This window comes from Uloborus diversus, chromosome 6, assembly GCF_026930045.1.
Source record: "Uloborus diversus isolate 005 chromosome 6, Udiv.v.3.1, whole genome shotgun sequence".
NCBI lineage: Eukaryota > Metazoa > Arthropoda > Arachnida > Araneae > Uloboridae > Uloborus > Uloborus diversus.
Window position 1 is genome coordinate 34,221,381 of NC_072736.1, and position 22,839 is coordinate 34,244,219.

The 22,839-nt window shown below is 32.0% G+C and overlaps 1 protein-coding gene across 1 annotated transcript in view; it reads left to right on the plus strand.

Moving 5' to 3' along the window:
- LOC129224536 (twitchin-like) overlaps positions 1 to 22,839 on the plus strand; it is a 380,173-nt gene that overhangs the window by 326,238 nt on the left and 31,096 nt on the right. The window contains 14 exon segments of the mRNA XM_054859008.1: positions 2,244 to 2,419; positions 3,076 to 3,354; positions 4,477 to 4,649; positions 7,841 to 7,970; positions 9,104 to 9,406; positions 9,953 to 10,064; positions 11,251 to 11,426; positions 12,026 to 12,313; positions 13,634 to 13,799; positions 15,895 to 16,016; positions 17,737 to 17,769; positions 18,020 to 18,085; positions 19,196 to 19,286; positions 21,710 to 21,913. Of these exon segments, the coding sequence (XP_054714983.1) occupies positions 2,244 to 2,419; positions 3,076 to 3,354; positions 4,477 to 4,649; positions 7,841 to 7,970; positions 9,104 to 9,406; positions 9,953 to 10,064; positions 11,251 to 11,426; positions 12,026 to 12,313; positions 13,634 to 13,799; positions 15,895 to 16,016; positions 17,737 to 17,769; positions 18,020 to 18,085; positions 19,196 to 19,286; positions 21,710 to 21,913 (2,319 nt within the window).

Below are 22,839 nucleotides of genomic sequence, written 5' to 3' on the forward strand. Positions count from 1 at the left end.
TAATGAGTAAATGAAAAGATACTGAGACAATAAACTGAAAATGAAATTAGTTAATTAATTAATATGTGAGGAAAAATAAATGAACAAGTAAAAGTGAATGAATAAGGAAATGGATGAATGAATAAATCAGTGAATTACAAAATGGAGGAATGTTAATGAATGAATTAATAAATGAATACATAAGGGATTTAGTAAATGAATGAGCAAGTAAAGGAAATAAACCATTTCACTTTGCCACATCCACTTTGCCCCGCATGTACTTGATTGATTGTAGAAAATACTTAAAATACAAATAAGCTTAATATTAACTAAATAAATATTCACAGAGTGTTAGAAAGTCTCAATCAATATTTGAAATGTTAATATCTAGAACTTTATCATTTTATAATAACAAAAATAATTTTTGACTTGCACCAAAGTATTACAGTATGAGTATCAATTTTTGAAAACTGTTCGTGTTGTCATATTATGCTTTGATAGTTAAAGGTAACTTTTTCTTGACTGGACTAGACTACATGGGTTACTACATAGTTAAAATATTGCCAGATAGGTGGAGCTAAAAGCAGAGTAATTATTTCACCATTTCACTTTGCCCCGCTATTTCACTTTGCCCCATATTCCCCTACATTAAAATGAGGATTTTTCAAATTACTTTTTTTTTTTAAGTTTTAAAGTAAGTAAAGCTTTTTTCCCCAATTTGAATCTTTAACTATAAATCATATTAGTTTTTTTTTTTCTTTTTTTGTAAATGCTGGTTTGAAAGGTTTGTTGGCAAATAAGCAGCTTTCGATGCGAATTTTAAGTTCTTCATGGACTAACATTTACTTATATTTCTTTTCTGATCGAATTTTAATAAATTGCTAGGTAAAAAAAAAAACAATAATAATAAAAGCTATAAAATAACCTTTCAAATATTTTCGTTTTATTACGTTCAGGAACAGTATAACAAGAATTAAAGATTAAAATTCAGCACCAAAACATATGTTATGCATTTTATATGTCATATGTATTAAAGTAAGAGCAAGTAATTCCTATATGTCATATGTATTAAAGTTAGAGCACGCAACTTCTATAGCTAGTTTCTCTAACATTTCTGAAGAACTTATTTAGTTTTATTGCCATCCTTTTCAGCCTGAAGCAAATGTTTTTGTATCAAACTAACTGTCATCTCTTACATGCTCATAAAATCTTAACTGTTTTGTGGATTTTAGAAAATAAATGAATATTTTTGAAACACAAGCATTACTTTTAAGAATAGTAAAAGAAATCTCTACCTGACGGCTAGACTAACGCAAGTCCAAAAATAACAGTTTTCAATTTATTACTACACTGTATGTAGAATCCTATTCCGCATTGAGCCCCAACAGCGTAATTTTATTTAAAAAATAATCCTTTATATTTATTTACCAGTGTTATGAGAGCGTGAATCCCAACCTTTGTATGCACCAAATAAACGTTTTTACTTTATGTAGCAAAGTAGTGGTACATTGACTTAAGCTAGCCTGGCTTTGAGGTAACACACAGATAATAAAATATTAAAAAAAAAAAAAAAAAAATCAAATTTTCAAAATTAATTTGAATTTTGAAATTTTGAATTCAAATAATGTTTTTTGCAATCACGAGTTGCGACAGGTCCCTACACATTGGTTTCTACCCCATTCGCTTGTTTTTAGAAACGGTTCCTGTCCCTCCTCTTGGGCGGTTACGTGTGCATAGTTGTGTATGTGTAGGCTTGTGTGTGTACGTAGTGTGTGTATGCACGTTGGCGTGTGTGTATGTGTGTAAAGTCGCGTGCGTGGATGTGTGTGTGTATGAGCGTGCGTGTGTGTAGGACGTGGACGCCACCGATCAGGAGCAGCGGTTACCGGGAGGAGTCGCGCCTACAGAGGACGGTGGGGTTGAAAAAGGAACCAAACATCAAGCACGATCAAATGAAAACAATTAGCAATCATGATTGCTCGAAATAAAAATAAAAATAAAAATAAAAAAAAAATTTTTTTAAGAAAATAAATTTTTAGTCTCGTGCGAAAGAAATAAATATATTTTAGTTTTATTAATGATAAATTTTTCTGCGATTAATGTGGGTCTATGGGGGTGACTTTTTATCGACTTGAAAGTTTGAATTTCTAAAAAAGATTTTTTTCGATACACCCAGTGCACAGTGCTATTTTGTAATACTTTTCACTTGGTGTTATTTCATACAGCCTCTGAATCTGTCACGTTTACATTGATTTCAATTCTAGGTTCAAGAACGGTCGTGAAATACATTCCTCTGGTAGATTCCTATGCAGTGAAGGCAAAGACGGAGAGTTCAAACTCACCATCACTGAAGTCTGGGATACGGACGAAGGCGAATACGCATGCGTCGCCAGCAATTCCTTGGGCTCCGACAAATGTTTCGCCAGGATGATCATTGCCGGTAATTATGCACTACATTTTCCAAGAACTTCAAGCAAGGTTACAGTAATGGGTTTTTAATAATGTTCATTGTTGAGAATTTAGAACAACGAATGAATTTCGAAAGTTTAAAACGCTCCAATATGACGTCAGAACTGTTGGCTCATGTACCTCTTTTGAAACCAAACTGTAGGATTTGTATAGGGTCCTTGATATCTTTCCCTGTTTTAGTTCCATAGACTATGGAGGAAAGCAAATACGTTCAGCTATCAGCACCTCTGACGGTAATTTTGCAATGAGCAGTAATTTCATTTGTATGATATTCTTATTAAATTTCATAACTTTAATTAAAGATGATTCATCTTTATGCATACACGAGTTCACTTATGCACACGAAAGTTCACTTTTCTTTTCTTTTTTTTTTCACCTAATTGACTAATTGACGTAACGATAAAGAGTTGATATTCAATAATCAATGACCAAGGACAAGCTTTAATATAATAATGCGATGTACCATAATGCATGCCTTTTCATTTAAAATGAAACAGGAGTCAGGCAACGATTTTATTTTTACGTTATTACTCTTACCAATTAGCCACATCCCTGAAGCATTTTACTTATATTGGAAACTTAAGATGATATCAGATACTGATTGTACTCTATTGAAAACTTTTGCAGTTGCTCCAAGGATTGAACGCTGCCCAGCAGAAGTGTACTTCCCTGAGAAGGACAACGGCAAGGTCAAGATCTATTTCTCTGGTACTTCTCCCTTCGACGTTTTGCTGTACAAAGACAACTTTGAGGTCAAAGAGGATGGCCACATCAAATACACAGTGTTCGACGATTACGTCATTATCTATTGGAAAGAGATCGAGAAGAATGATATGGGCAAGTACAAGTTCACAGTCAAGAATGAAAGTGGCTCGGCTGAAGCAGATTTCAGGTTGTTCGTGACAGGTAAGACTACAAGTTGGCATTTCATTTTGGGAAATATTTCCTGAATCATTTTTGCAACCATTCATTGGTAATGGTTTGAAAAATTTTGAAAATAGTAACTTTAAAATTAAGAGAATGTACTTGTACTAAAAAAGTGAGCAAACGAATGAGAAGAAAATAAAAAGGTAAACATCTAAACTTTAAAACTGGCTTTTGAACATGACAATATAATTTTCTCTGCAATAGATCCCATGTGGCAGAGATTTATGAAATGTTATTTTACTTGATTAGATTCTAAAAAATATTCTTAGTTTTAAATGAAAAGTGTAATCTCAATTTGAGGTAAAGAAATTTTCAGCTGTACAAATAGTCAAAAACTCATTAGAAGAATCTGTATTTCAAAATACGATTTTTTTTCTGATCAAAACACAATTCAATTGTAGTCTGAAATCTTAAACCTGATACTTATATTTTTGCTTACATTATGCTTTAATTTTCTAACCGGGGCCAAAGCTTTGAAAAAAAGAAAAAAAAACACCTTACAGTTAAGAATCAATTTAGTTCCATGTTGCATCAAGTCAATCATTCATAACAGCAAGGAGCGTTTCCATCTCATTTATACTATTGCCTCATATTTGTTATTCATTGTTGTTAAGTGTTCATGTAATGTGCAATATTTCTCTAACTTTTTGATGCAGATTGCCGGACTTGGGCCCGAACACTCATTCTTCAGGTTACCAGTCGAGCGCTCTGCCGATCGAGCTATTTAGCTCTGTCGGTCAGAGTGCAAGTTAAAATTATAAATTTAACCGAAAACCTCATTCTGGTGCTTTAAAACAGGTTTTTTTGACAGAAAAAATTTTTTTTATATCGTGGGTCTATTTTTCGTCATTAGCCTGTACGAAAAGCTTTAAAATAAATTATAACTCAAAGAAATCGATGAAGAACTGAGGAAGTTCTCGCGTAGGAACAAAAAAAATAATTTTTAATTATAGTGTTACTGAAAAACGACAAAAACTTTAAAGTTTTTTAATAATTATACTACTTTTACTATAAGGAAATAAAAACAAACTTGTAATTTTACGGCATGCTTAATTAGAAGTTAGTTGAAAGATTAACACATAAACCCTCAATTATTTTCAGGGTTACCCGGCCCTCCGATCGGACCACTTGATGTGAGTGACATCACGCAACACACTGCCACACTTGCCTGGAAAGTACCAGAATACGACGGTGGATGCAAGATTACTCACTACTTCATTGAAAGGAAGGAGACCACTCACAATCAATGGGTTATTGCTGCCAGCTATTGCAAAGTAAGAACAAAAGCATTTTACAGCTTCTTATTTTACTAAATTTTCCCATTTTGTAGGATGCAATTTCTTGTTGTGTTTCTAATCCCACCAGAAATAGCGCTTGGCTAGAGAACACAGGGTCGACGAGAGGCTATGTCAACCTGGTAGGAAATTAGTGGTTCGGCCCTTGGAGGACCCGGGTCAGAAAAGAGTAGCATAATTTAGATAAGTTTTATAGGGGTAGAGGACCCTGAGATCGAACTGGTTCACGGCGGCTCAGCTACCAGGTTCATGATTCCAAAAGCTCCTCCAAAAATCAACAACAGGAAGATGACACTCAAAAAGTCATCCTTATTCAAACCCAGACAAGAAAGAATGCGACTTGGAGAGGTTTTCACGATGTTGATTTCGAGTACGCCTTGCGACCAAGTTCATGTCTGAAACATTTCAAGTGGCTAGTGATAGTTTAGCCGTTTGCTCAGCTGTGCAGCTAGCGACTAAAGTGCAATTTAACACATAAAGTGATTTGACCCCTTTAAGTACCGTAAACTTTGGAACATGGTATATATTTCCACGGCGTTTTCAAAAAGAAGTATTACAGTATCATCATATATATAACAGCCGATGATCAAGTAACGCGCGTGTTTCAACAATTCTCCAAAATAAGCACGCTTTTAAAAATGTTTAAAAAAAAAAGAAGAAAGAAACAATCAAAGGGAAGACGTAATTATGGTATCATACAAATTTAATTTCCGCTTCGAAATTAATTTCCATTTATCTTTAATTTTATTCTCGAGCTTAGTCATTTAGAATCGTTAGGTTTTCTTAAGATAAGCCTTGGATTTTTGTTTTCTCTAAACGATTCCTACAGCTCTGCTATTGCTTGTAGAAACTTCAAACAAACTTCATCTTAAGCAGAAACTTCCAAGCTTTTGAATGACCTAAAACCTATGTGAATGTAATATTTTCCCCCATATTATTAATATTATGTGACAAATGAGCTTGTAATTGGAATGGAAAAGGAACAAAATCGAATTTTCTAAAAATCATTTCAAGGTGCACAAGGTGTGCCAAATTTCATTAAAATCGGCCAAACGGTCTAGGCGCTATAGACGTCACAGAGATCAAGACAGAGAGAGATCCAGATGTCCAGACACAGAGACTTTCAGCTGTATTATTAGTAAAGAAGATAAAGACGACAGCAAAGGATGCTCTTGTTTTTGTTCGAAGAACACTTTTAGTTCTTAAAAAATGAAACATCATAGAATAATCAAATTACGACGAAACGTTTCATGGTACAAGGTTAATTATTATATGAACTCAAGGGCTGTGTCTCCCCTGCTTACTTTTAATGTAACTTTATAAATCTGTCTTTTTAAATGAGCACTGTATCTACTTACGAAAAGTGTTAAGCCCCGTCATGTCTCAAATGGAATTTTCTGCCGAAGAAAGGACGTTCAACTGCAAAACTTACATCAGATAAATGGTTGCATTTTCATTCTCTTATTGGAATCATACGATGAGTTTTGTGTTCATCAAATCTATGCTTAGACATGGTATTATAGCATTCCATTGGGCTAAGTCAACTATTAATTTATAGTATACTATAATTTATTTAATTATAAATTGCCTTGTAAATTAAAAAGAAGATTCTCACATAATTTACCAAAATCAATTAAATACCATTTTTATTATTTACTAGCAAAAATACCCGGCATTGCCTGGGTTAGCAATAATTATCAGAAACAATCGTTACTTGCATTTGTTTTCTGTTTTAAGTGAAAGAACTTAAAACACACTTTTTTGACGTGACTTAAAATCTAGCTTCTTCCTTACTCATAAAACTAAAGTAGCAGTAAGTAAAAAGAGCAAAATAATATTCATTTAGAAACGAAAACACGAAATTTAAGCGTAAACAAATTTGAAGAATTTCCGAAATATAAAATTAAGCTTCACATGTTTAAAAAGATTTATCAGTTAATACTTTTTTTTTACATTGAGTCTTACCTTCTCTGTATGTCTAGTGAAGAACGAACTGTTTAAAAAAATGTAGTCGCGCACCCGTGATCCCCTTAAACTTGCTTTAGTTATTTTGGAAAATCTCAATTATTGTGGGTTCTAGGTGCGATTTAAATTATTACCGAATTTACGGGAATCGTTTTGGGATATCTTGGATAATGCTCTACCTCCTTACTTTGTAAAATGGTATGTTACTAATTTTTGTTAAAGAGATATTGTCGCCATACGCTAAGATACTTTTGGTCACCATAAAATGGCGCTAAACAATTTCATCCGTATGTTTCTAAAATAAGTAGTAAAATTTGGCGATGGTTTGAATTTGTGCACAAAGTCACATTAATGGAAGTTTTTGTGCTGTTTATGGATTTGCCTAATTTAGTTGCTGGATTATTTTACAGTAAAAAAAAGTATTTAAAGATTCTTTGATTGACGATATTTTGCTTACATGGTGAAAGCTGACAAACATTATTACGTAGTCTTTGACTTCAAAAACCGTGACAGTTGAAAAAACTGCCAAATGCATCCGCTACTGAAATCTTTCTGCATAAATTTTGGCGAGGTTTCTGCTGTTAGATTGGATAATGATTAAAAAATCCAATCAGCACAAATAATAAAAAAAACCCATTAATTACACTAAAGTTCCGTTTAAATGGAAAATAATCAACCAAATCTATAGTTATTATTAGCCAATCTTGGGGAAAAAACGTTACTTTAAGATTTGACTTGAGAAAAGCCTCAAACAGTCAGACGAAACACAAAAACATTCAACAATTCTAACTATGAACTGGGAGTTGAGATGATACACTAAATAATGAATTGGGTTGAGGAAAGCCTTCGAACATGGAACAAAAAAAGCCCATAACTCGTTTTTCATACAACTTAGAACTTTCTAACAGATGCCATCTTCAGCAGAAAAATAAGCGCTTTCGATGGACACATAATTTTAATATGTGCACGTATTTTTCAACCGTCATATTGGGGCATTTATGCGAAAATTTGGACAAATTAGAATACAAAAGGAACTATCAATCGGATTGTTATCGAACTGGTCTACAAACCTCCCCAGTACAAAAAAGAACAAACGGTGAAAGTTTCAGCCAAATCTGCCGGGTAGTTTCTGAGATCTTAGGGAAAAAATTTACCAAACTCCATTTTTATATATATATAGATTTGTTTATTTATTGTCATTCCAGGATACAACATTTACAGTGCAAGGCTTGACAGAAAATGGTGAATACTTATTCCGAGTGATGGCGGTTAACGAAAACGGGCAGAGTGCTCCACTAGAAGGTCTTAATCCAATAATTGCTAAGTTGCCCTTTGGTAAGTATTAATTGCAAACAGCTTTCAAATTCACTATTACGATATTTATTTCATATTATATTATTCAAAAGTGTTTCAAAAATATTTTATAAAGCATAGACCTTTTTCTTCTTGAGCGAAGTGTGAAGCGATTAGTGAAAGTTAAAGAGCGTTCACATCATTCCTCACAACCTTAAAAATTTCACAAAATTGCCTGTTGCGAAAATATTTGTCACGAATCGAATGAAAGGGGAATTGAGATTTTAGTTTATAGTAAACTTTCAGAAATGTGTTTAACTTTTACTCATTTAAAACTCAAAGAAGTTTTTTTTTCAGCTTATGCAGTTCTTTCACGTGGCATTCCTTAACTTAATACATTTTCAGCCTGAATTCGGATTAACTCTTAAAAGTTGACATAAAATAGAGAAATATAGGAGCTGAGTTCCTGTGAGCTCCTTCGCAAATTAAACATGCATGAATATGAAAGTATTTGAGAATACCCAATTCCTCTTTTTAAGTCTAATTCACATTTTAATCTGTTACAAATATCAATTGCTGTCTGCGGTATAGTAAGCATATACAAGAGCGCCCCAAACTTGAGATTTGGGAGGGAAGGTTCTCATTTGGCCGAATGAAATTTCAAATTTCACCAAGTGATAAATTGCGATCTTGCACACATTCCTACATCTCAAGAGAAAAAAAATTTTAACATGGAGAGAAAAAACGCAATTCTGATCTTGTATCTTCCAACATACCAAATCGTCTGACCAAATGTGCCGGGTAAGAAATCTTTTGGGAAGTCGCAGTGATCTCCTGTGACCTTCTATCGGTTTGCCCCTGATAAAAAGAGAGGAGCTAACAGAAGAGCTAACTGCTTTTGAGAGACATAATCGAAATTAGATTTTTATCTTACCTAAATGAAAATTTTGATGCTTTTGAATATCTGTTGCACGTATTTTGATGCACTTGTGCTAACGCGTTGCTCTTTGCTCAGTTCATTAGCATGGTGGTTTGTAATCGAAAACTACACATCACATTGCAAGAGTCTAATCACAACTAAGAGTTTTACATAAAATTCTATATAATCTTAACTAACTATATCCTGCTTCCAGTTAATAAAAAAGAAAATCATCCTGTCTCTTGCTTTTCTTCAGACCCGCCTGGACCACCAGGAGTACCAAAAGTCATTGAAGTTGGTGGTGATTTCGTCAATTTGTCATGGGAGAAGCCAGAGAAAGATGGCGGTTCACGGATCCTTGGTTACTGGATCGAAAAGAGAGAGGCTGGAACGCAAACCTGGCAGAAGGTGAATCTGACGTCATGTCACGCAACACAAATCAACGTCACGAATCTTATAGAAGGAAGGCAGTACGAGTTTAAAGTTTGTGCTTATAACGAAGCCGGAGTCGGACCTGAAGTCCTCTCGGAAACAGCTGTTAAGATTATCGATCCCGATGGTGAGTTCAATATCTTTATGCCACTAAAAATAAAGTTTTTCAAAATTTTTGTTTGTTCCTCTTTAAAATTGGTAGATATCTACATGCCCTACTATTTGTTAAAGAGTTAGTTGCTTCAGAAATAAGTCAAATTCAAGATTATAAAATGTTGAAAATGAATTAGAAATACCCACAGTAAAGTGATTTGAAACTTTATGACATCCGTATTAGTAAAAGGTGTTTTTCATTTAAATGTCTGTCTTGTTTATGTTATGTCGATCGTAATGGGGTAAATACTATTAACTGTTAAGTTCACTGTGTGGCCATTTTGGAGAGCATGTGAATATGACAAACGTCAAGCCAAACTATAATCATTTATTTATTATTTATTTTTATGTCAAATAATCCTTGACATATTTTATTCTTGTAAATATTCTTGTATTGTAACATTTTAGTTTAAAATACATGTAAAAATTTACAAGTTTATCATTGCCGCATGTTTTTTCAATAGTCTTTTTTTTTTACTGATTTTAAAATATCTTACTCATTTTACTTTTTATTTCAAAGCACCTGTTCCACCGGAATTCATGACGCCATTGAAAAATTGCATGGTTACGGAGAACAAAATTGCTCAGTTTACTTGCACTGTGGTTGGAAATCCAAAACCACACATCACATGGCAAGTATCAAATTACATTAAATACCATTAACTCTGCATTTTAAAGAAAAAAGTTTCAATGTTAGAATTTCTTTTTAGTGGTAATTACCAAATATTTTAATGATTTAAGATTATTTGAATCAAATAAAAATCTGACAGAATGTTTTCATGCTGATACAAATACAATTTTTGATTTTAATTGATTTTTTAAAGTACCAAACTGGAGCACATATTTTATGTGCCTGGCAATTTAACATTAAAAAAGTCATGGAATATTTTTCTACTTGTTAAATGTCTAAATTTATGCATTTTATCTGAGATCAATTATGTTTATATATTAAGTAACTAAATGTTTTTTTCAGCGAAGTAGTATAACATATTTGCTTAAAAGTTTAAACATAGGAACAATATCTTCTGTAATTAGAGGTTAGGTTCAGAAATTACAACCATAACAATTGTAAGTCGTAACGGTTAAGAGCAAACAACTGAGCTTGAACACATTTCAGTTCTTTGATTACGTCATGCACATTTACAATTGAAGTCAATATAAGTGAATAATCAATGATCATCAAAAAATGCCTCAGTCAGTAGTAGTTTTAATTCAATGATTCAATGAATGGTTCTGTCATCTAAGCATGAAATGTGATTTGGGAAAATCATTACATCAACTGATAAATTTTTTTTATTCTGTTTTTTTTTTTTTTTTTTTTTTTTTTTTTTTTTTTAAGGAACGTAGCTCAATAAACTTTAGAATGGGCAGTAACTGCTACGTTACTGCTGCTGCTACGTAGCAGTTACTGTCCATTCTAAAGTTTATCTTGTTCAACTTCTATAGTTCATATTGTTCCACTTCGCATAGTTTTTCAATTTATATTGTTATTATTCTTATATGTTTCTTGTTGTTTTGTTTCATATACTTGCTAGTGTGCCACTTACGAGTGAGACTTTGAATAATATATATATAATATACATTTAACACTTTAGCTGCATTTGCGCTGTCTAGATGTAGAATATTTTATTTTAAGTTCTAAGAATAAGTTCTAAGAATTTTATATATATATATATATATATATATATATATATATATATATATATATATATATATATATATATATATATATATATATATATATATATATATATATATACTTTGGTACACAAGCTTTAATTTCCATTTCATACTTTTTTGTTTTGATAATGAACACAGGTACAAAGGAGTGAGGGAAGTGTTTGAAGGTACAGGAAAATATACCCTCCTAAAAGAAGGAGACACCTACACCTTGAGTATAAATGACGTCTACGGAGAGGATGCTGACGAGTACAGTTGTAGAGCGTATAACAAGGGTGGAGTCAGGACATCAAGAGCCGAGCTTCTCATCATGAGTAAGTCGTAAAAAAAATGACTTTTTCAAGAAATATTTGGCATTTTAATCTCCGAAGTTAAACCTTTGATTAGCTCATATCGTCGGCTGAGTACTGCCACTAGATCAAAGTTTTATAGAAAATAACCGATTGTTTTACTTTTGTTGAAAGCTTTTGCTCGAATGAAGACATAAAAATTTCCAATTGAATATAATCCTCCAGTTTTACAGTAATTTAGCTTTCTGTCTGCTGAGTCTAGAACAATAGTTGGCGCAAGTATAACCTGCCAGCAGTGGAAAGGCTACACAGACCCTAATGACAACATTACGTCGCTTCCAGGTTAGGTTTAGCCTTACCATAAACATAAGGCCTTGAAACAATTTTTTGCTTTAATGCAACAATTTCATCAATGTATCGTTCGCCTTATTTTAGTTTTTCATTTGACACGGTGACTATGTTTGTGTTTTTACTCAACTAATCTTTCTTCAGATCAACAAATATAAAACTTATAAGCTATAGGAATGAACTAAGACCATTTTAGGTAAAAGAGTACAATTCTTGTAAGAAGTTGTCTGAATTTCGAAATTGAATTCTAAATTTCACTTTTTTTTTCCCTTCAGAACCACCTCACATTAACGTTCCACCAAGGTTCAGAGACGTGGCTCAATTCGAGAAAGGAGAGAATGTCACCTTGAAGATTCCATTCACGGGCTACCCGAAACCACGAGTCAAGTGGAGCAGGAACGAGGAACAAATTGAAAAGGGTGCTCACTATGATGTCATCGTCAGCGAAAGACATGCCGTTCTCATCATTCGTGACGTCAGAACCGATGACAATGGGCCCTACCGCTTGGTAGTAGAAAACGAGCTCGGAATGGACTCTGCCATCATCAAAATCAAAATTAGTGGTAAGATGATCTAGACAGTACCATTATCTGCATTTGTTTTCCACTTTTCTCGTGACTATTACGAACTTGATTATGCTTCTCTAAACTGTTGCCTTTTTAGTTTTCTTCAAAAGCCCATCTAAACAGTCGTGTAGTAAACGAGAAGCAAAAGGGCCCCCCGCATTTCACTCTAGCACCTACCCACTATTTCATTTCATTATTTTGCACTCTATTTGTAAACGTTCCCTTCCTTTTCGCCCAAGACTACGACATTGCAACTTAACTCGGCAATTTCGGTTAACAGGTTTCTTTGTGCTGATTGTACCATCCAATAAAGGATGCTCAATTAACTTACGATAGTCGTAATGCATTCAACCCCTCAAGTTTATTTTTTTCCATAGGTTACGGGCATATTACATTCAAAATCCTTCAGAACATAGCTTGAAGAACATCCCCCCCTCCCCACACACAGATAACTAAAAAGTTACATTCAAGCTGTTCAAAGTATATTTGGTAAACATATTTTTCCTACATGGACAGGAAATATTTCGATAAAATTCCTTCGAAGTCTATTTTTAAGAATAGTTTTCATGAATATATGATTCAAAGTAACCTAAAGTAGGTTTCACTGAACATATTTTTCACTACACAATACTTATACTTATTTCAAGACTGCTAAAATACTTAATTTTGCATATCGTCGCCTCAGAGAAACAGTAGGATATCATATTGTTATTCCTGGAATTAAATGTCTAAGTGTTGCTCCGAGGCACCGATATCCATTCATCTACTTTGAGATATTTCGTTAGTTATGATTTTGGCACGGTTGCCAAATTTTGAACAATAATCATTTCATTCTGGCAGTATCAGCAAGGCTGAAAGATGTTAACACCTAGGTTTTGACGTCATAAAATTTGGTGAGAATATCTGTAAACTCTGTAAAGCTTAATAATATATTCAAAGAGCATACTCAAGAATCTTCGTTTTTTTTTTTTTTTTTTTTTTTTTAATGTATCAGTCCTAAAGGAAATTCATAAAATTATGCCTGTTCTCAAAAAAAAAGAGCAATTAGGTATGTTAAAATTACACAAAATCAGTAAAAGTGCACTTAAACCATTTTATTAATTAAAAAGAATAAATAAATTTAATGTATTAGTTCAAGGCGTAGATTTTTATTACATCTTAGACTTCAGCATACGTAACAAAGCCATGTTTAACAAAAAAATAGATAATTAGAGGCTGTAAGTTTAAGTAATGGAGAGACTTGAAAATTAATCCAACAAAAAAATGTCATTTTTGGATTCTTTCTGAAGTATTAATTTTCTCAACTATTTTATTCAGATCGACCTGATAAACCAAGGGATGTTACTGCTGATCGTCCAACAGAAGATTCTGTCACTCTTTCTTGGAAGGCGCCAGAATGGGATGGTGGTTCGCACATTCATAATTACATCATTGAAAAACAAGAATCGCCAATGACCAGCTGGATCAGATGCGGAAATACCAGGTGAGTTGAAAATCAATTCACATAGCAATTTTTTTCTAAAGATGTTCTTAGTTAAATAATGTGATACAAAGTTATCAATATAAAGGGTGTCCAGCAAAGGACTCCCTGGTTTCAAAATTAAATGTCTCGAAAACAAAGGACGATATTGGAATAAAATAAACGGTATGCTTATTGTGAAACCCATAAAAATCATATACAGGAACTTGTAAATTAGTTTTAAAAAGTTCCAACAGGTGGCGCTGCACGCTGTAATTGCAATAAAAGTCGCCATAAGTAGTGCTGGGAAGAGGTTGGACGATAATTTGTAGCGTATATGTAAGCATATCTGAGAGACTAAACTACTGCTGAAACAACTAATCTATTTGCAGCACTATTTATGGAGACTTCTATTGCAATTACATTGTACAGCGCCACCTGTTGACATTTTTTAAAACTAATTTCCGAGTTCCTGTATATGATTTTTATGGGTTTCACAATAAACATACCGTTTATTTTATTTCAATCTCGCCCTTTGTTTTAGAGTTATCTAATTTTGAAATCAGTGAGTCCTTTGTTGGACACCCTGTACATCCAAGTAACAGCCGTATAGGTGTATCTAAGCCAGAATTGTAAGAAAATTACCTACCGGTGTGCTGAAGTACTTTAAGCTAATTTTGTGAAGAAGATCCCAGCTTCTTTATGAGGTTTTGGCCTTCAGCTCTTTTAAAGATTCTCCAGATTGATAAGCGCAAATTCTGTGCAAAATTAAGTCTCTGGATGTAGTCGATGCAATGTTAGATAAGTTTGGCATGGTTTTTAAAGCTAAAGCCATATATCACCAGAACAATAATGAATATAATCTCAGACGCTGCGTAAATGGTTTAATGCATTAGGTAAAATATTCAGAGATCTAAATGGCGTTATCAAAACGGTTCCATTTTTATACCTAGTAAACTTTGAATTTTTATGTCTGGCTTAAAATATTATATTTCTCTTCAATGGTGTCAGCTGAATATTCTATGTCTACCCTTGTAAATCATGTGTTGATAAAATATTTCAATATTAATAAATATCTATTCCAAAAATTGTTGCAGATTGAGCCCGAAAATATGTGCAAACGTCATCAGAGTAACTATTTGGTTTATGTTTTACCAATGTTGAGATTTTTATCAAAACGACATTTAAGTTTTTTGTTGAAATTTATTATGAGCAGTAAGACAAAAAAAAAAGGTGCGCGATATCTATTATATTAAAGTGGTACGCATGCACGTATTTAAAGTTCGTCAAAACAACTTCTAAATTGAATTTTTATGAAAAATAAAAGAAGATTAACTAAGAAATATTTTTCAATAGTGCTTTTGAAAGCAAATAGGCTTTTGATATTCCTAGATATACACTCAAATATATTTGTTGAATTCTGTTGTAAAAAAGATTGTATCGTACAATAGTCACATATCTTATACATTAATCTAATTTCTACTGTGTTTTGATACAATTGGTAATGAATGGCCCCACACACGGAAGATACTTGAGTGGGGAAAAAAAGGAAAAAAAGCAGAGGTATCATCAAATGTAGATTGGTTAATTTCCATGAAGAATTATTTATAGGGCTAGTAACGTGCGGGACAAATAACTTCCCAAACATTTTCTTAAACGCCAAAAAAATTTGAATAACATCTAAAGTCATCTTTTTGAAATTTGCTGTATGAATTATTTAATATTTAAACTCTAATAATATAGCAATGGCAAAAAAAATTGTAGATTTTGAAAGTTAAAGTTCCATCGTAAGTGAAACATATCTCATTTGTTGAGAAATAATAATTTAAGCACTTCCAAAAAAAAGTATGAATTTTTGGACGGCGATTTTTTCACGTGCGGGAAAAAACCGCCAATTTTCCCGCACGTGAAGTTCATATATTTCATCATTAAGTCATAATTTCGAAAAATAATGTGCAAATTTTTTGCTTAAGAAATTACTCATATGTCTATGATTTTTTTAACATTAAAATTTTGTTCCCCGTTTAAGTTATTATTTCCAATGACGAATCACGTGCGAGAGACAAAATGTCCGTTGTCCATGGAATAGTCCTATATAACATTCACTTTTATTTTTCAGATTGACATTACACCAAATAACTGGCCTGAATGCAAACAAAGAGTATCGATTTAGAGTGTACGCTGAGAATATCTTTGGACGAAGTGATCCTAGTGACGCCTCATCTCCTATCATGACACCCCGTAAGTATTTACAATTATGGAAGTTTTATAACATTTATGCATGTGCAAGTAACTCATATTCAAAAAGGAATTACTGATAACTAGTACAAATAAAATTGTACATAAAATTTATAAATAGCTGTAAACACATCTTTCTTAACTTCAATAAACACATCAATCTTAAAAATTAATATCCATATTTAGAAAGAGAAACGAAATATTGCAAACGAATTATTAGCTGATCTTATTGAGTACCCATATTCATAATAAGTGACAATAGCTTTTTTTTTTAATCTGTTGACAAACATATCTAAAACTTCAGGTTTCACTTTGAAATGTTATTTTTCTTTCTTATTTTTGATGAGTTAGCAGATGAATGTGGTTAAATTGGTGCCAATCGAATTATAAATCGACAAGACATTAGGTCATTATCCTTAGGGCGATGTGATTTGGCACATTTACCTCACAAAAAAGTTAATTTTCCCGTATTTATGTTCGGCTATTTAGCATAACCCTCCGATAATAATTAGTGAGATATATCAATTAAAAACTTTTAATTATAATACTTAGATTTCGACATAAAAATTCTATTTTTCGAAGGCTTTCTTACTTTCAAATTATTATTTAGTGCTTCATTTCAACTTTCCGTAACAATGCTTTAATTACAATTTGTAGCGTGAAGAAAATTATTGAAGCGAAATATCTGTAACCATATTTTTATCTCGAATATGAACAAATAAAATTCTGGCTTTTGTTTTAAAGGCTTTTCCAGTAATCGGGGGATTTAAAATGTTTACTTTATGGTTATTTTTCCGCAATCTGACGCAAAATATTACTGATTTACTTTTATTTATTTATTTATTTTTTTATTTTTTTAATTCAAGCCTGAATGTTGAACAATTGTCACTTGATATAGCTTTTATTTTCGAGGTAGACCGTGCAAAGTCGCACGACGCAGCTAGTCATATTTTATTTTGCGCCCGCTTTATGACACAACCGCGGTATAGTGAACCTTAATTATTACCAAATGTAAATAAACGATACTAGTACAACATGGTACAGAACTAATAAATTTTGAACTAACTATCCAGTCAAACGTTATTGAAGTATTCAGTACTTCACAGTACTGAATACTTCAGTACTGTGAAGTATTCAGTACTGTGATTACACAGTGATTACAGCTTTTCCGGTGGTTTAACCGAGTCGCATGGTATGACGGGGTTCATTGTATTTGTCATTTTTTTCTCGTACCATGAAGACAGAGCACGATAGTGAGTTTTAAAATGACAAACAAGATCGAGCTCTTTAAAAATTATTACGCACAATCCTATTATTAATCCCTCTATTAAAATCTGGTACATTTTATTGTACTGAAATACATTCAGCCATCAGAATGCATTGAGGATTCAAGTAGAAATATCTTACAACAATACTAACATCTGTTTTTTTTTTTGCTCATGTGTACATTTCAAATGCATTACGCACAGTATTTTTACCATTTTAATGCATTTTGACATTCTACAGAATATATTTGCTTTAGAATGAAAGTAAAAAGAATTTTTAAAATTAACATCATTTTCAATACATGAAAACAATTTTTATGTGCATAAAATTCCATTCTATCCTCTAATCCACAACATTTTTTTTAACAATATTAATAGTGTATTATACAAATTTTAGAAAGATAAGTCTTTTCTATTTCTAAAGATGTATGAATTAATGTATTGTTATTTATTTTCAGAATCAAAGAAAGAAAAGGCAAAAAGAAAGCAATGTAAGTATAATATATGCTGTATTTGTTTCTCTTTTTTTTTTCGAGTAATGTATTTAAATAACAAATAAATAAAAATGTAGTAAACGCACAGACCTTACCAGCGAATAAATTGAATAATTTCAGTAAATCGTTTAGATTTGAAATAAGTTTACTCATTTAAAATTATTACTATCCGCTTACGCTTAAGCTGTTTATGAATTTGTGACTTGAAGAAAAAAATATTGTATTTAACCTTTATGTATTTTTTTAGTTGATGCTCAAGGAAAGAAGATTCGTGGAAGGTCAGAAGGCACAATTTCAAACTATGATCAGTTTGGTAAGTTCATAGTTTCTAATTTTTTTTTTTTTTTTTTTCAACTTTTGACCTCTTATTTTAAACACTGGTCCACGACCAACTAAAATATGTGCCCAAATAGTATGGATATTTTTCACGAAATAGAGCTGTATGTGTAGCGAACTTTTCTAATAAAAGCGCAAAAAAATTACCAAACTTAGAAAAAAAAAACGGATTCAAAATTTTTTGTATTTTGGTAAATATTTTAAATTTGGGCACTAAATACTAATTGTATAAAACTTAAATTTAAATTTGATACGAACTAAATATAATTGATAATTGCTCTTTTGATAAATTCATGTACTGCTCTTATCAGAAACAGCAAACCAAAATGATCTTAATAACTCAGTAAACTATGCAGTGTTTCAAAAAAATAATAATGTGAAGGAAAGTCTCTGTACGGAGGAATAAATAAGGAACTTATGAAGCATTAAAGAAATAGTAAAATTATGTATACGAATGTAGTAATCATCCTTGCAATATCATAATCAAGTTCAGAAAATGGGCATTTTCGATTAATTTTTATTTATTTATTTACTTAGTAGCTTATGAATGAAACATTAATGAATTTTATTGCTGCATTTTATTACACGGCGAAACCATAAGGTGCTTTATTCGCTACTCTAGAGATCGAATACGCTACCTTGTAGCAATTAACAATAATAAAGAAAAGTGTAAAACATTCCATTCCACGCGTTTTCTTTGATGTAAATTACAGGCTTCAGACAGCTTATGGTGTAATGTAATTTCAGAAGAATAGAAAAGAAAGCTTCCCACAAACACGATGAAAAAATACTGTCATTCACTGAGCGTTAAAGCAAGTTATAAGTTTACGGCATTTGTTTGTTTTACCTTTTTCATCCACCATTAGACAGTGGCTGCAGCGCCCCCTATAGTTCAATGGAGTTGCGAATACGATATATCTTTTTTGCACGCAAATCTTAAGCGACTGGAATTTTACGTTAATCCAAAATCTTAAATTGTGAGTTTTGAATAAATGTTCATTACACTTATTTGTTATTGTTCTGTTATACTCCCAAATAAATATTGAGTGAATTAGCTATTTCTGAATAAACAGTATTTTCGTTTTAGTGTTCGACATTGATAAATACATTCCTCAACCCGTTGGCATCAAGACTACCAGTGTTTACGATTACTATGACATCTTAGAAGAAATTGGAGTGTAAGTTAATGCTTCAATTACTGTAGTAAAGCAATGGGGTCGTTTCCAAAATTTTAAAAGTAATTTTTTCTGAAAGAGCATGCTTGAAAACATAGGACCTGACCGTTTTTTGATAAATTTGTTTACGTTTAATATTTTTAAAAAATTACTTAAATCGGCGCGCTTTCAATGTTTATGCTTCTGTCCGATGACATCACAAACGATAAAATGTCATTTTGTGTTGCCATTCACAGTGCAAAATATTTAATTCGCATCTTTACTCACGTGTATTGGCAACGATATGGTTGGTAGCAAGCGTAGAGCACAATTTTAAATCGCTGAATTATTATCATAACGTGGAAACGTGGTATAATGATTTGCCAAAATGCATCATTTATGACGTCATCAAGACCACGCCTTGTTTGCAAAATCGGATATTTTAAAAAATAATTTAAAAATAGCTATTGGGAAAATGAAAATATTTTCTGCGTCTACTTTTTTTTTTTTTTTTTTGCTCACTATATCAATTTCAGTGACGAAAAATAGTACTTTTGACTGAAGGAAACAACCTCATTATTTTGCTTTACTACACGCTTTTTATGAAGTTATCTTAAAACATCTCTTTTATAAAACTATCGTTGCATTTGTTTCTATTAAACACCTCCACCTTAAAGTACTTTTCATTTGAGGCAGTGAGAAGCAAAGGGATGCAAGTGCAAAATTAAAAATTTGGAGATAACCAGTACAAGTGGTAGTGGAAGTTGAAACTCTCCTCTGTTTTGGGGGAGGAGATGGTACTAGAAGCTATGGTGGATGCTTCTATATGGTATGATTTAGAAAAAAAAATTTAAAGCCTTTAAACACGTTTTACTCGAAACTGTAAAAAGTCCACTTACGTCCCTTTGCTTCTCACAGCCTCATTTGTGCTATGAAAATGCTTTATTTAGAGTTGAACTTATGCGGTTTTGTATGATGGTGTCAATAATAATATTGCAACCACTCTGTATTGCATAGGGGTTTTTTTTTTTTTTGTTGCTGTTGGGTTTTTTTTTTTTTTTTTTTTTTTTTAACAATATTGTGTGCAAAAAACGAATTAAACTATTTTATTTAATTTCTTTTTTCTACAAATGTAATTCAAAACATACTTTATTTTATAGCATCTTACCTTTTATACCTTTTTTTCATTTAATTGTTTTTTTACTGTTAAGTTTTTTTATTTAGATAATTTTAACAGGCATCTAGAGCGCTATATATCTACGTAGATTTGAATAAAAAGTCTTTTTTTTTTTTGCGAAAGATATCGACGAGGACATTGCATTCCCATATTTCGTTTTTTCGATTTCAACAATTTTACGTTCAAATTTAAACACTTCAGAAAAAAATGACTTTCAGGGAAATTTAAGGCAAATATAGATCCGGAACTGAAACACTGATTTGCTTCAAACAAACTTAGTTGGAAAGAGCTTTAGATAAAGAACACTTATGAAAAGTATATTTATCAATGGAACTCTAGTCTACGTTTTTTATTTATTTATTTTTTTTTTTTTAACAATTCAAAGTTTTTTAACACTAACGCTTACAAGAGAATTACAAATCTTTTTATAAAAGAAAATAATAATACCAAAAATTATTTTTGACGAAACTTATTAGTTGATTGAGGGAATATGAATAAAGTTAATTATTAAACCAAAATAAAGTGCCAATCCTTTTTCAAAAAAATTATTGTTGACATTTTTTCATTCTAAAGTTTTATGTTTTATTCATTTAATTTTAATTTTATTTTATTTATTTATTTTCCGCAAAAATAGCGCTTTATTTTTAAAAATGAGCTGCAAACTATTTTATTTTCGATCAATGTTATTTAGTGAGGTGAACTTTTATTTATTTATGTTTTCTTTTTAATGTGAATGCATGTATTTATTTATTTATATTTAATTTTTGGCATGGGAGTAAAAAAAGAAATCCGAGCCACTTAATTTTTTCCTTCCAAAAAAAAAATAGGTGTAAACTATTATTTTTCCCATGCTATTTTATTTGCTTATTTTTTTATATTTTACCTATTTAGATTCAAAATAGTGTGTTGGGTTCTGAAAAATGCGTAATTTTTGTTCTTTAATTTCCGCTCTAGTAATTGTTCTCTTTAATATTAGAAAAAATAATTAAATTTGAATTGATCTTAGAAAAGTCATTTGCCGTTGATTTAATGAAAAATAACACCTAACAGTTTGAAAAACTGACTTGATATAAACGCGGTATCATCAAAAAGGTGTTTTGTTTCATGAGGCAGGCATATTTTGTTTTTAGAAATCGGATTCAAATGTTAAATAGGTATGTTAGTTTAAATAATGTTCAAACTTAGGTAATTAAGCGAGTTGTAGTCTGATGCTGAACTTGTTTTAATTTCTTAATTACTCTGACACAATTTAACTCGGTTTCTATTTCAGCGGTGCCTTCGGCGTTGTACACCGGTGCAAGGAACGTTCCACGGGACGAGTTTTTGCCGCCAAATTCATTCCGGTTTCGCATCCAATGGAGAAGACCATGATCAAGAGAGAGATCGACATCATGAACCAACTTCACCATCCCAAGCTCATTCGACTGCACGACGCCTTCGAAGAGGACGACGAAATGATCCTCATATATGAGTTGTAAGTGAATTCCAGTTTCATTCACTTAAGCTGTCCCTCCCGTATATTTCATATTCAGCTGTAATCTACTTTCAGTGATTTGAGTTTTTACCCGACTGCAGCGAAGCCAAAAAGGAAGGGCTATGATTTTCGCAGTCTATGTATGTTTGTACTGGTAGTTATCAAAATAATGGAACCACTTGGAAAATAAATTTCGGAATTGCTACTCTGCCGTAAATGTTCTGTTTTTAAAGGAGCCTTTCTAACTATAATCACTTACATTAGTGAACCGAGATCGTGGTTGAGTTCTGTGGTCACTTTTGCTGCTGTTGTTCACTTTTTAGACACTGCAATCCACTTCAAGCCCGGTTTCTTTTATTGAGCTTCTCTTTCCTTCCACTGTTTTGCTTAGCCAAGCTTGTCTTACTGCTGTGTGTATGCTAGCATGACTTTAGATACTGTACCTCTAGAAACACCAAAAAGTTCAGATATTTCAGTTACATTTGCTCCAGTTAGACGCGCTCCAACAATTTGGCCTCTTTAAAAATTTGAGAGGTCTGACTTTCAGAACTTCCGTTAAACTACCATATACTACCAGATCATATACATTGCTATTTAGAAAAAAACAGATGTCTAGTTCTATTCTTTATTACTTATGAAGCGCATTCAAAAATCACTTTTATTCACAGGTGTTTCCATTATTTTAATAACTACCTGTATTTACGTATGTTACACCGTAGGGACCGACATATTCATCCGATTTTGATGAATAAGGTGTCAATCGATTCATTATTATAGCAAGGGTAACATAGGCTACATTTTTAACGGATTTCAAAAACAGCAGGAGACAATTTGTTTTTATTTAATCATTTATTATTATTTTTTTAATTTTATTTTTTATGTTAGCAGTGTTGTATTTACGTATGCTCCACTGTAGAACCTAAACT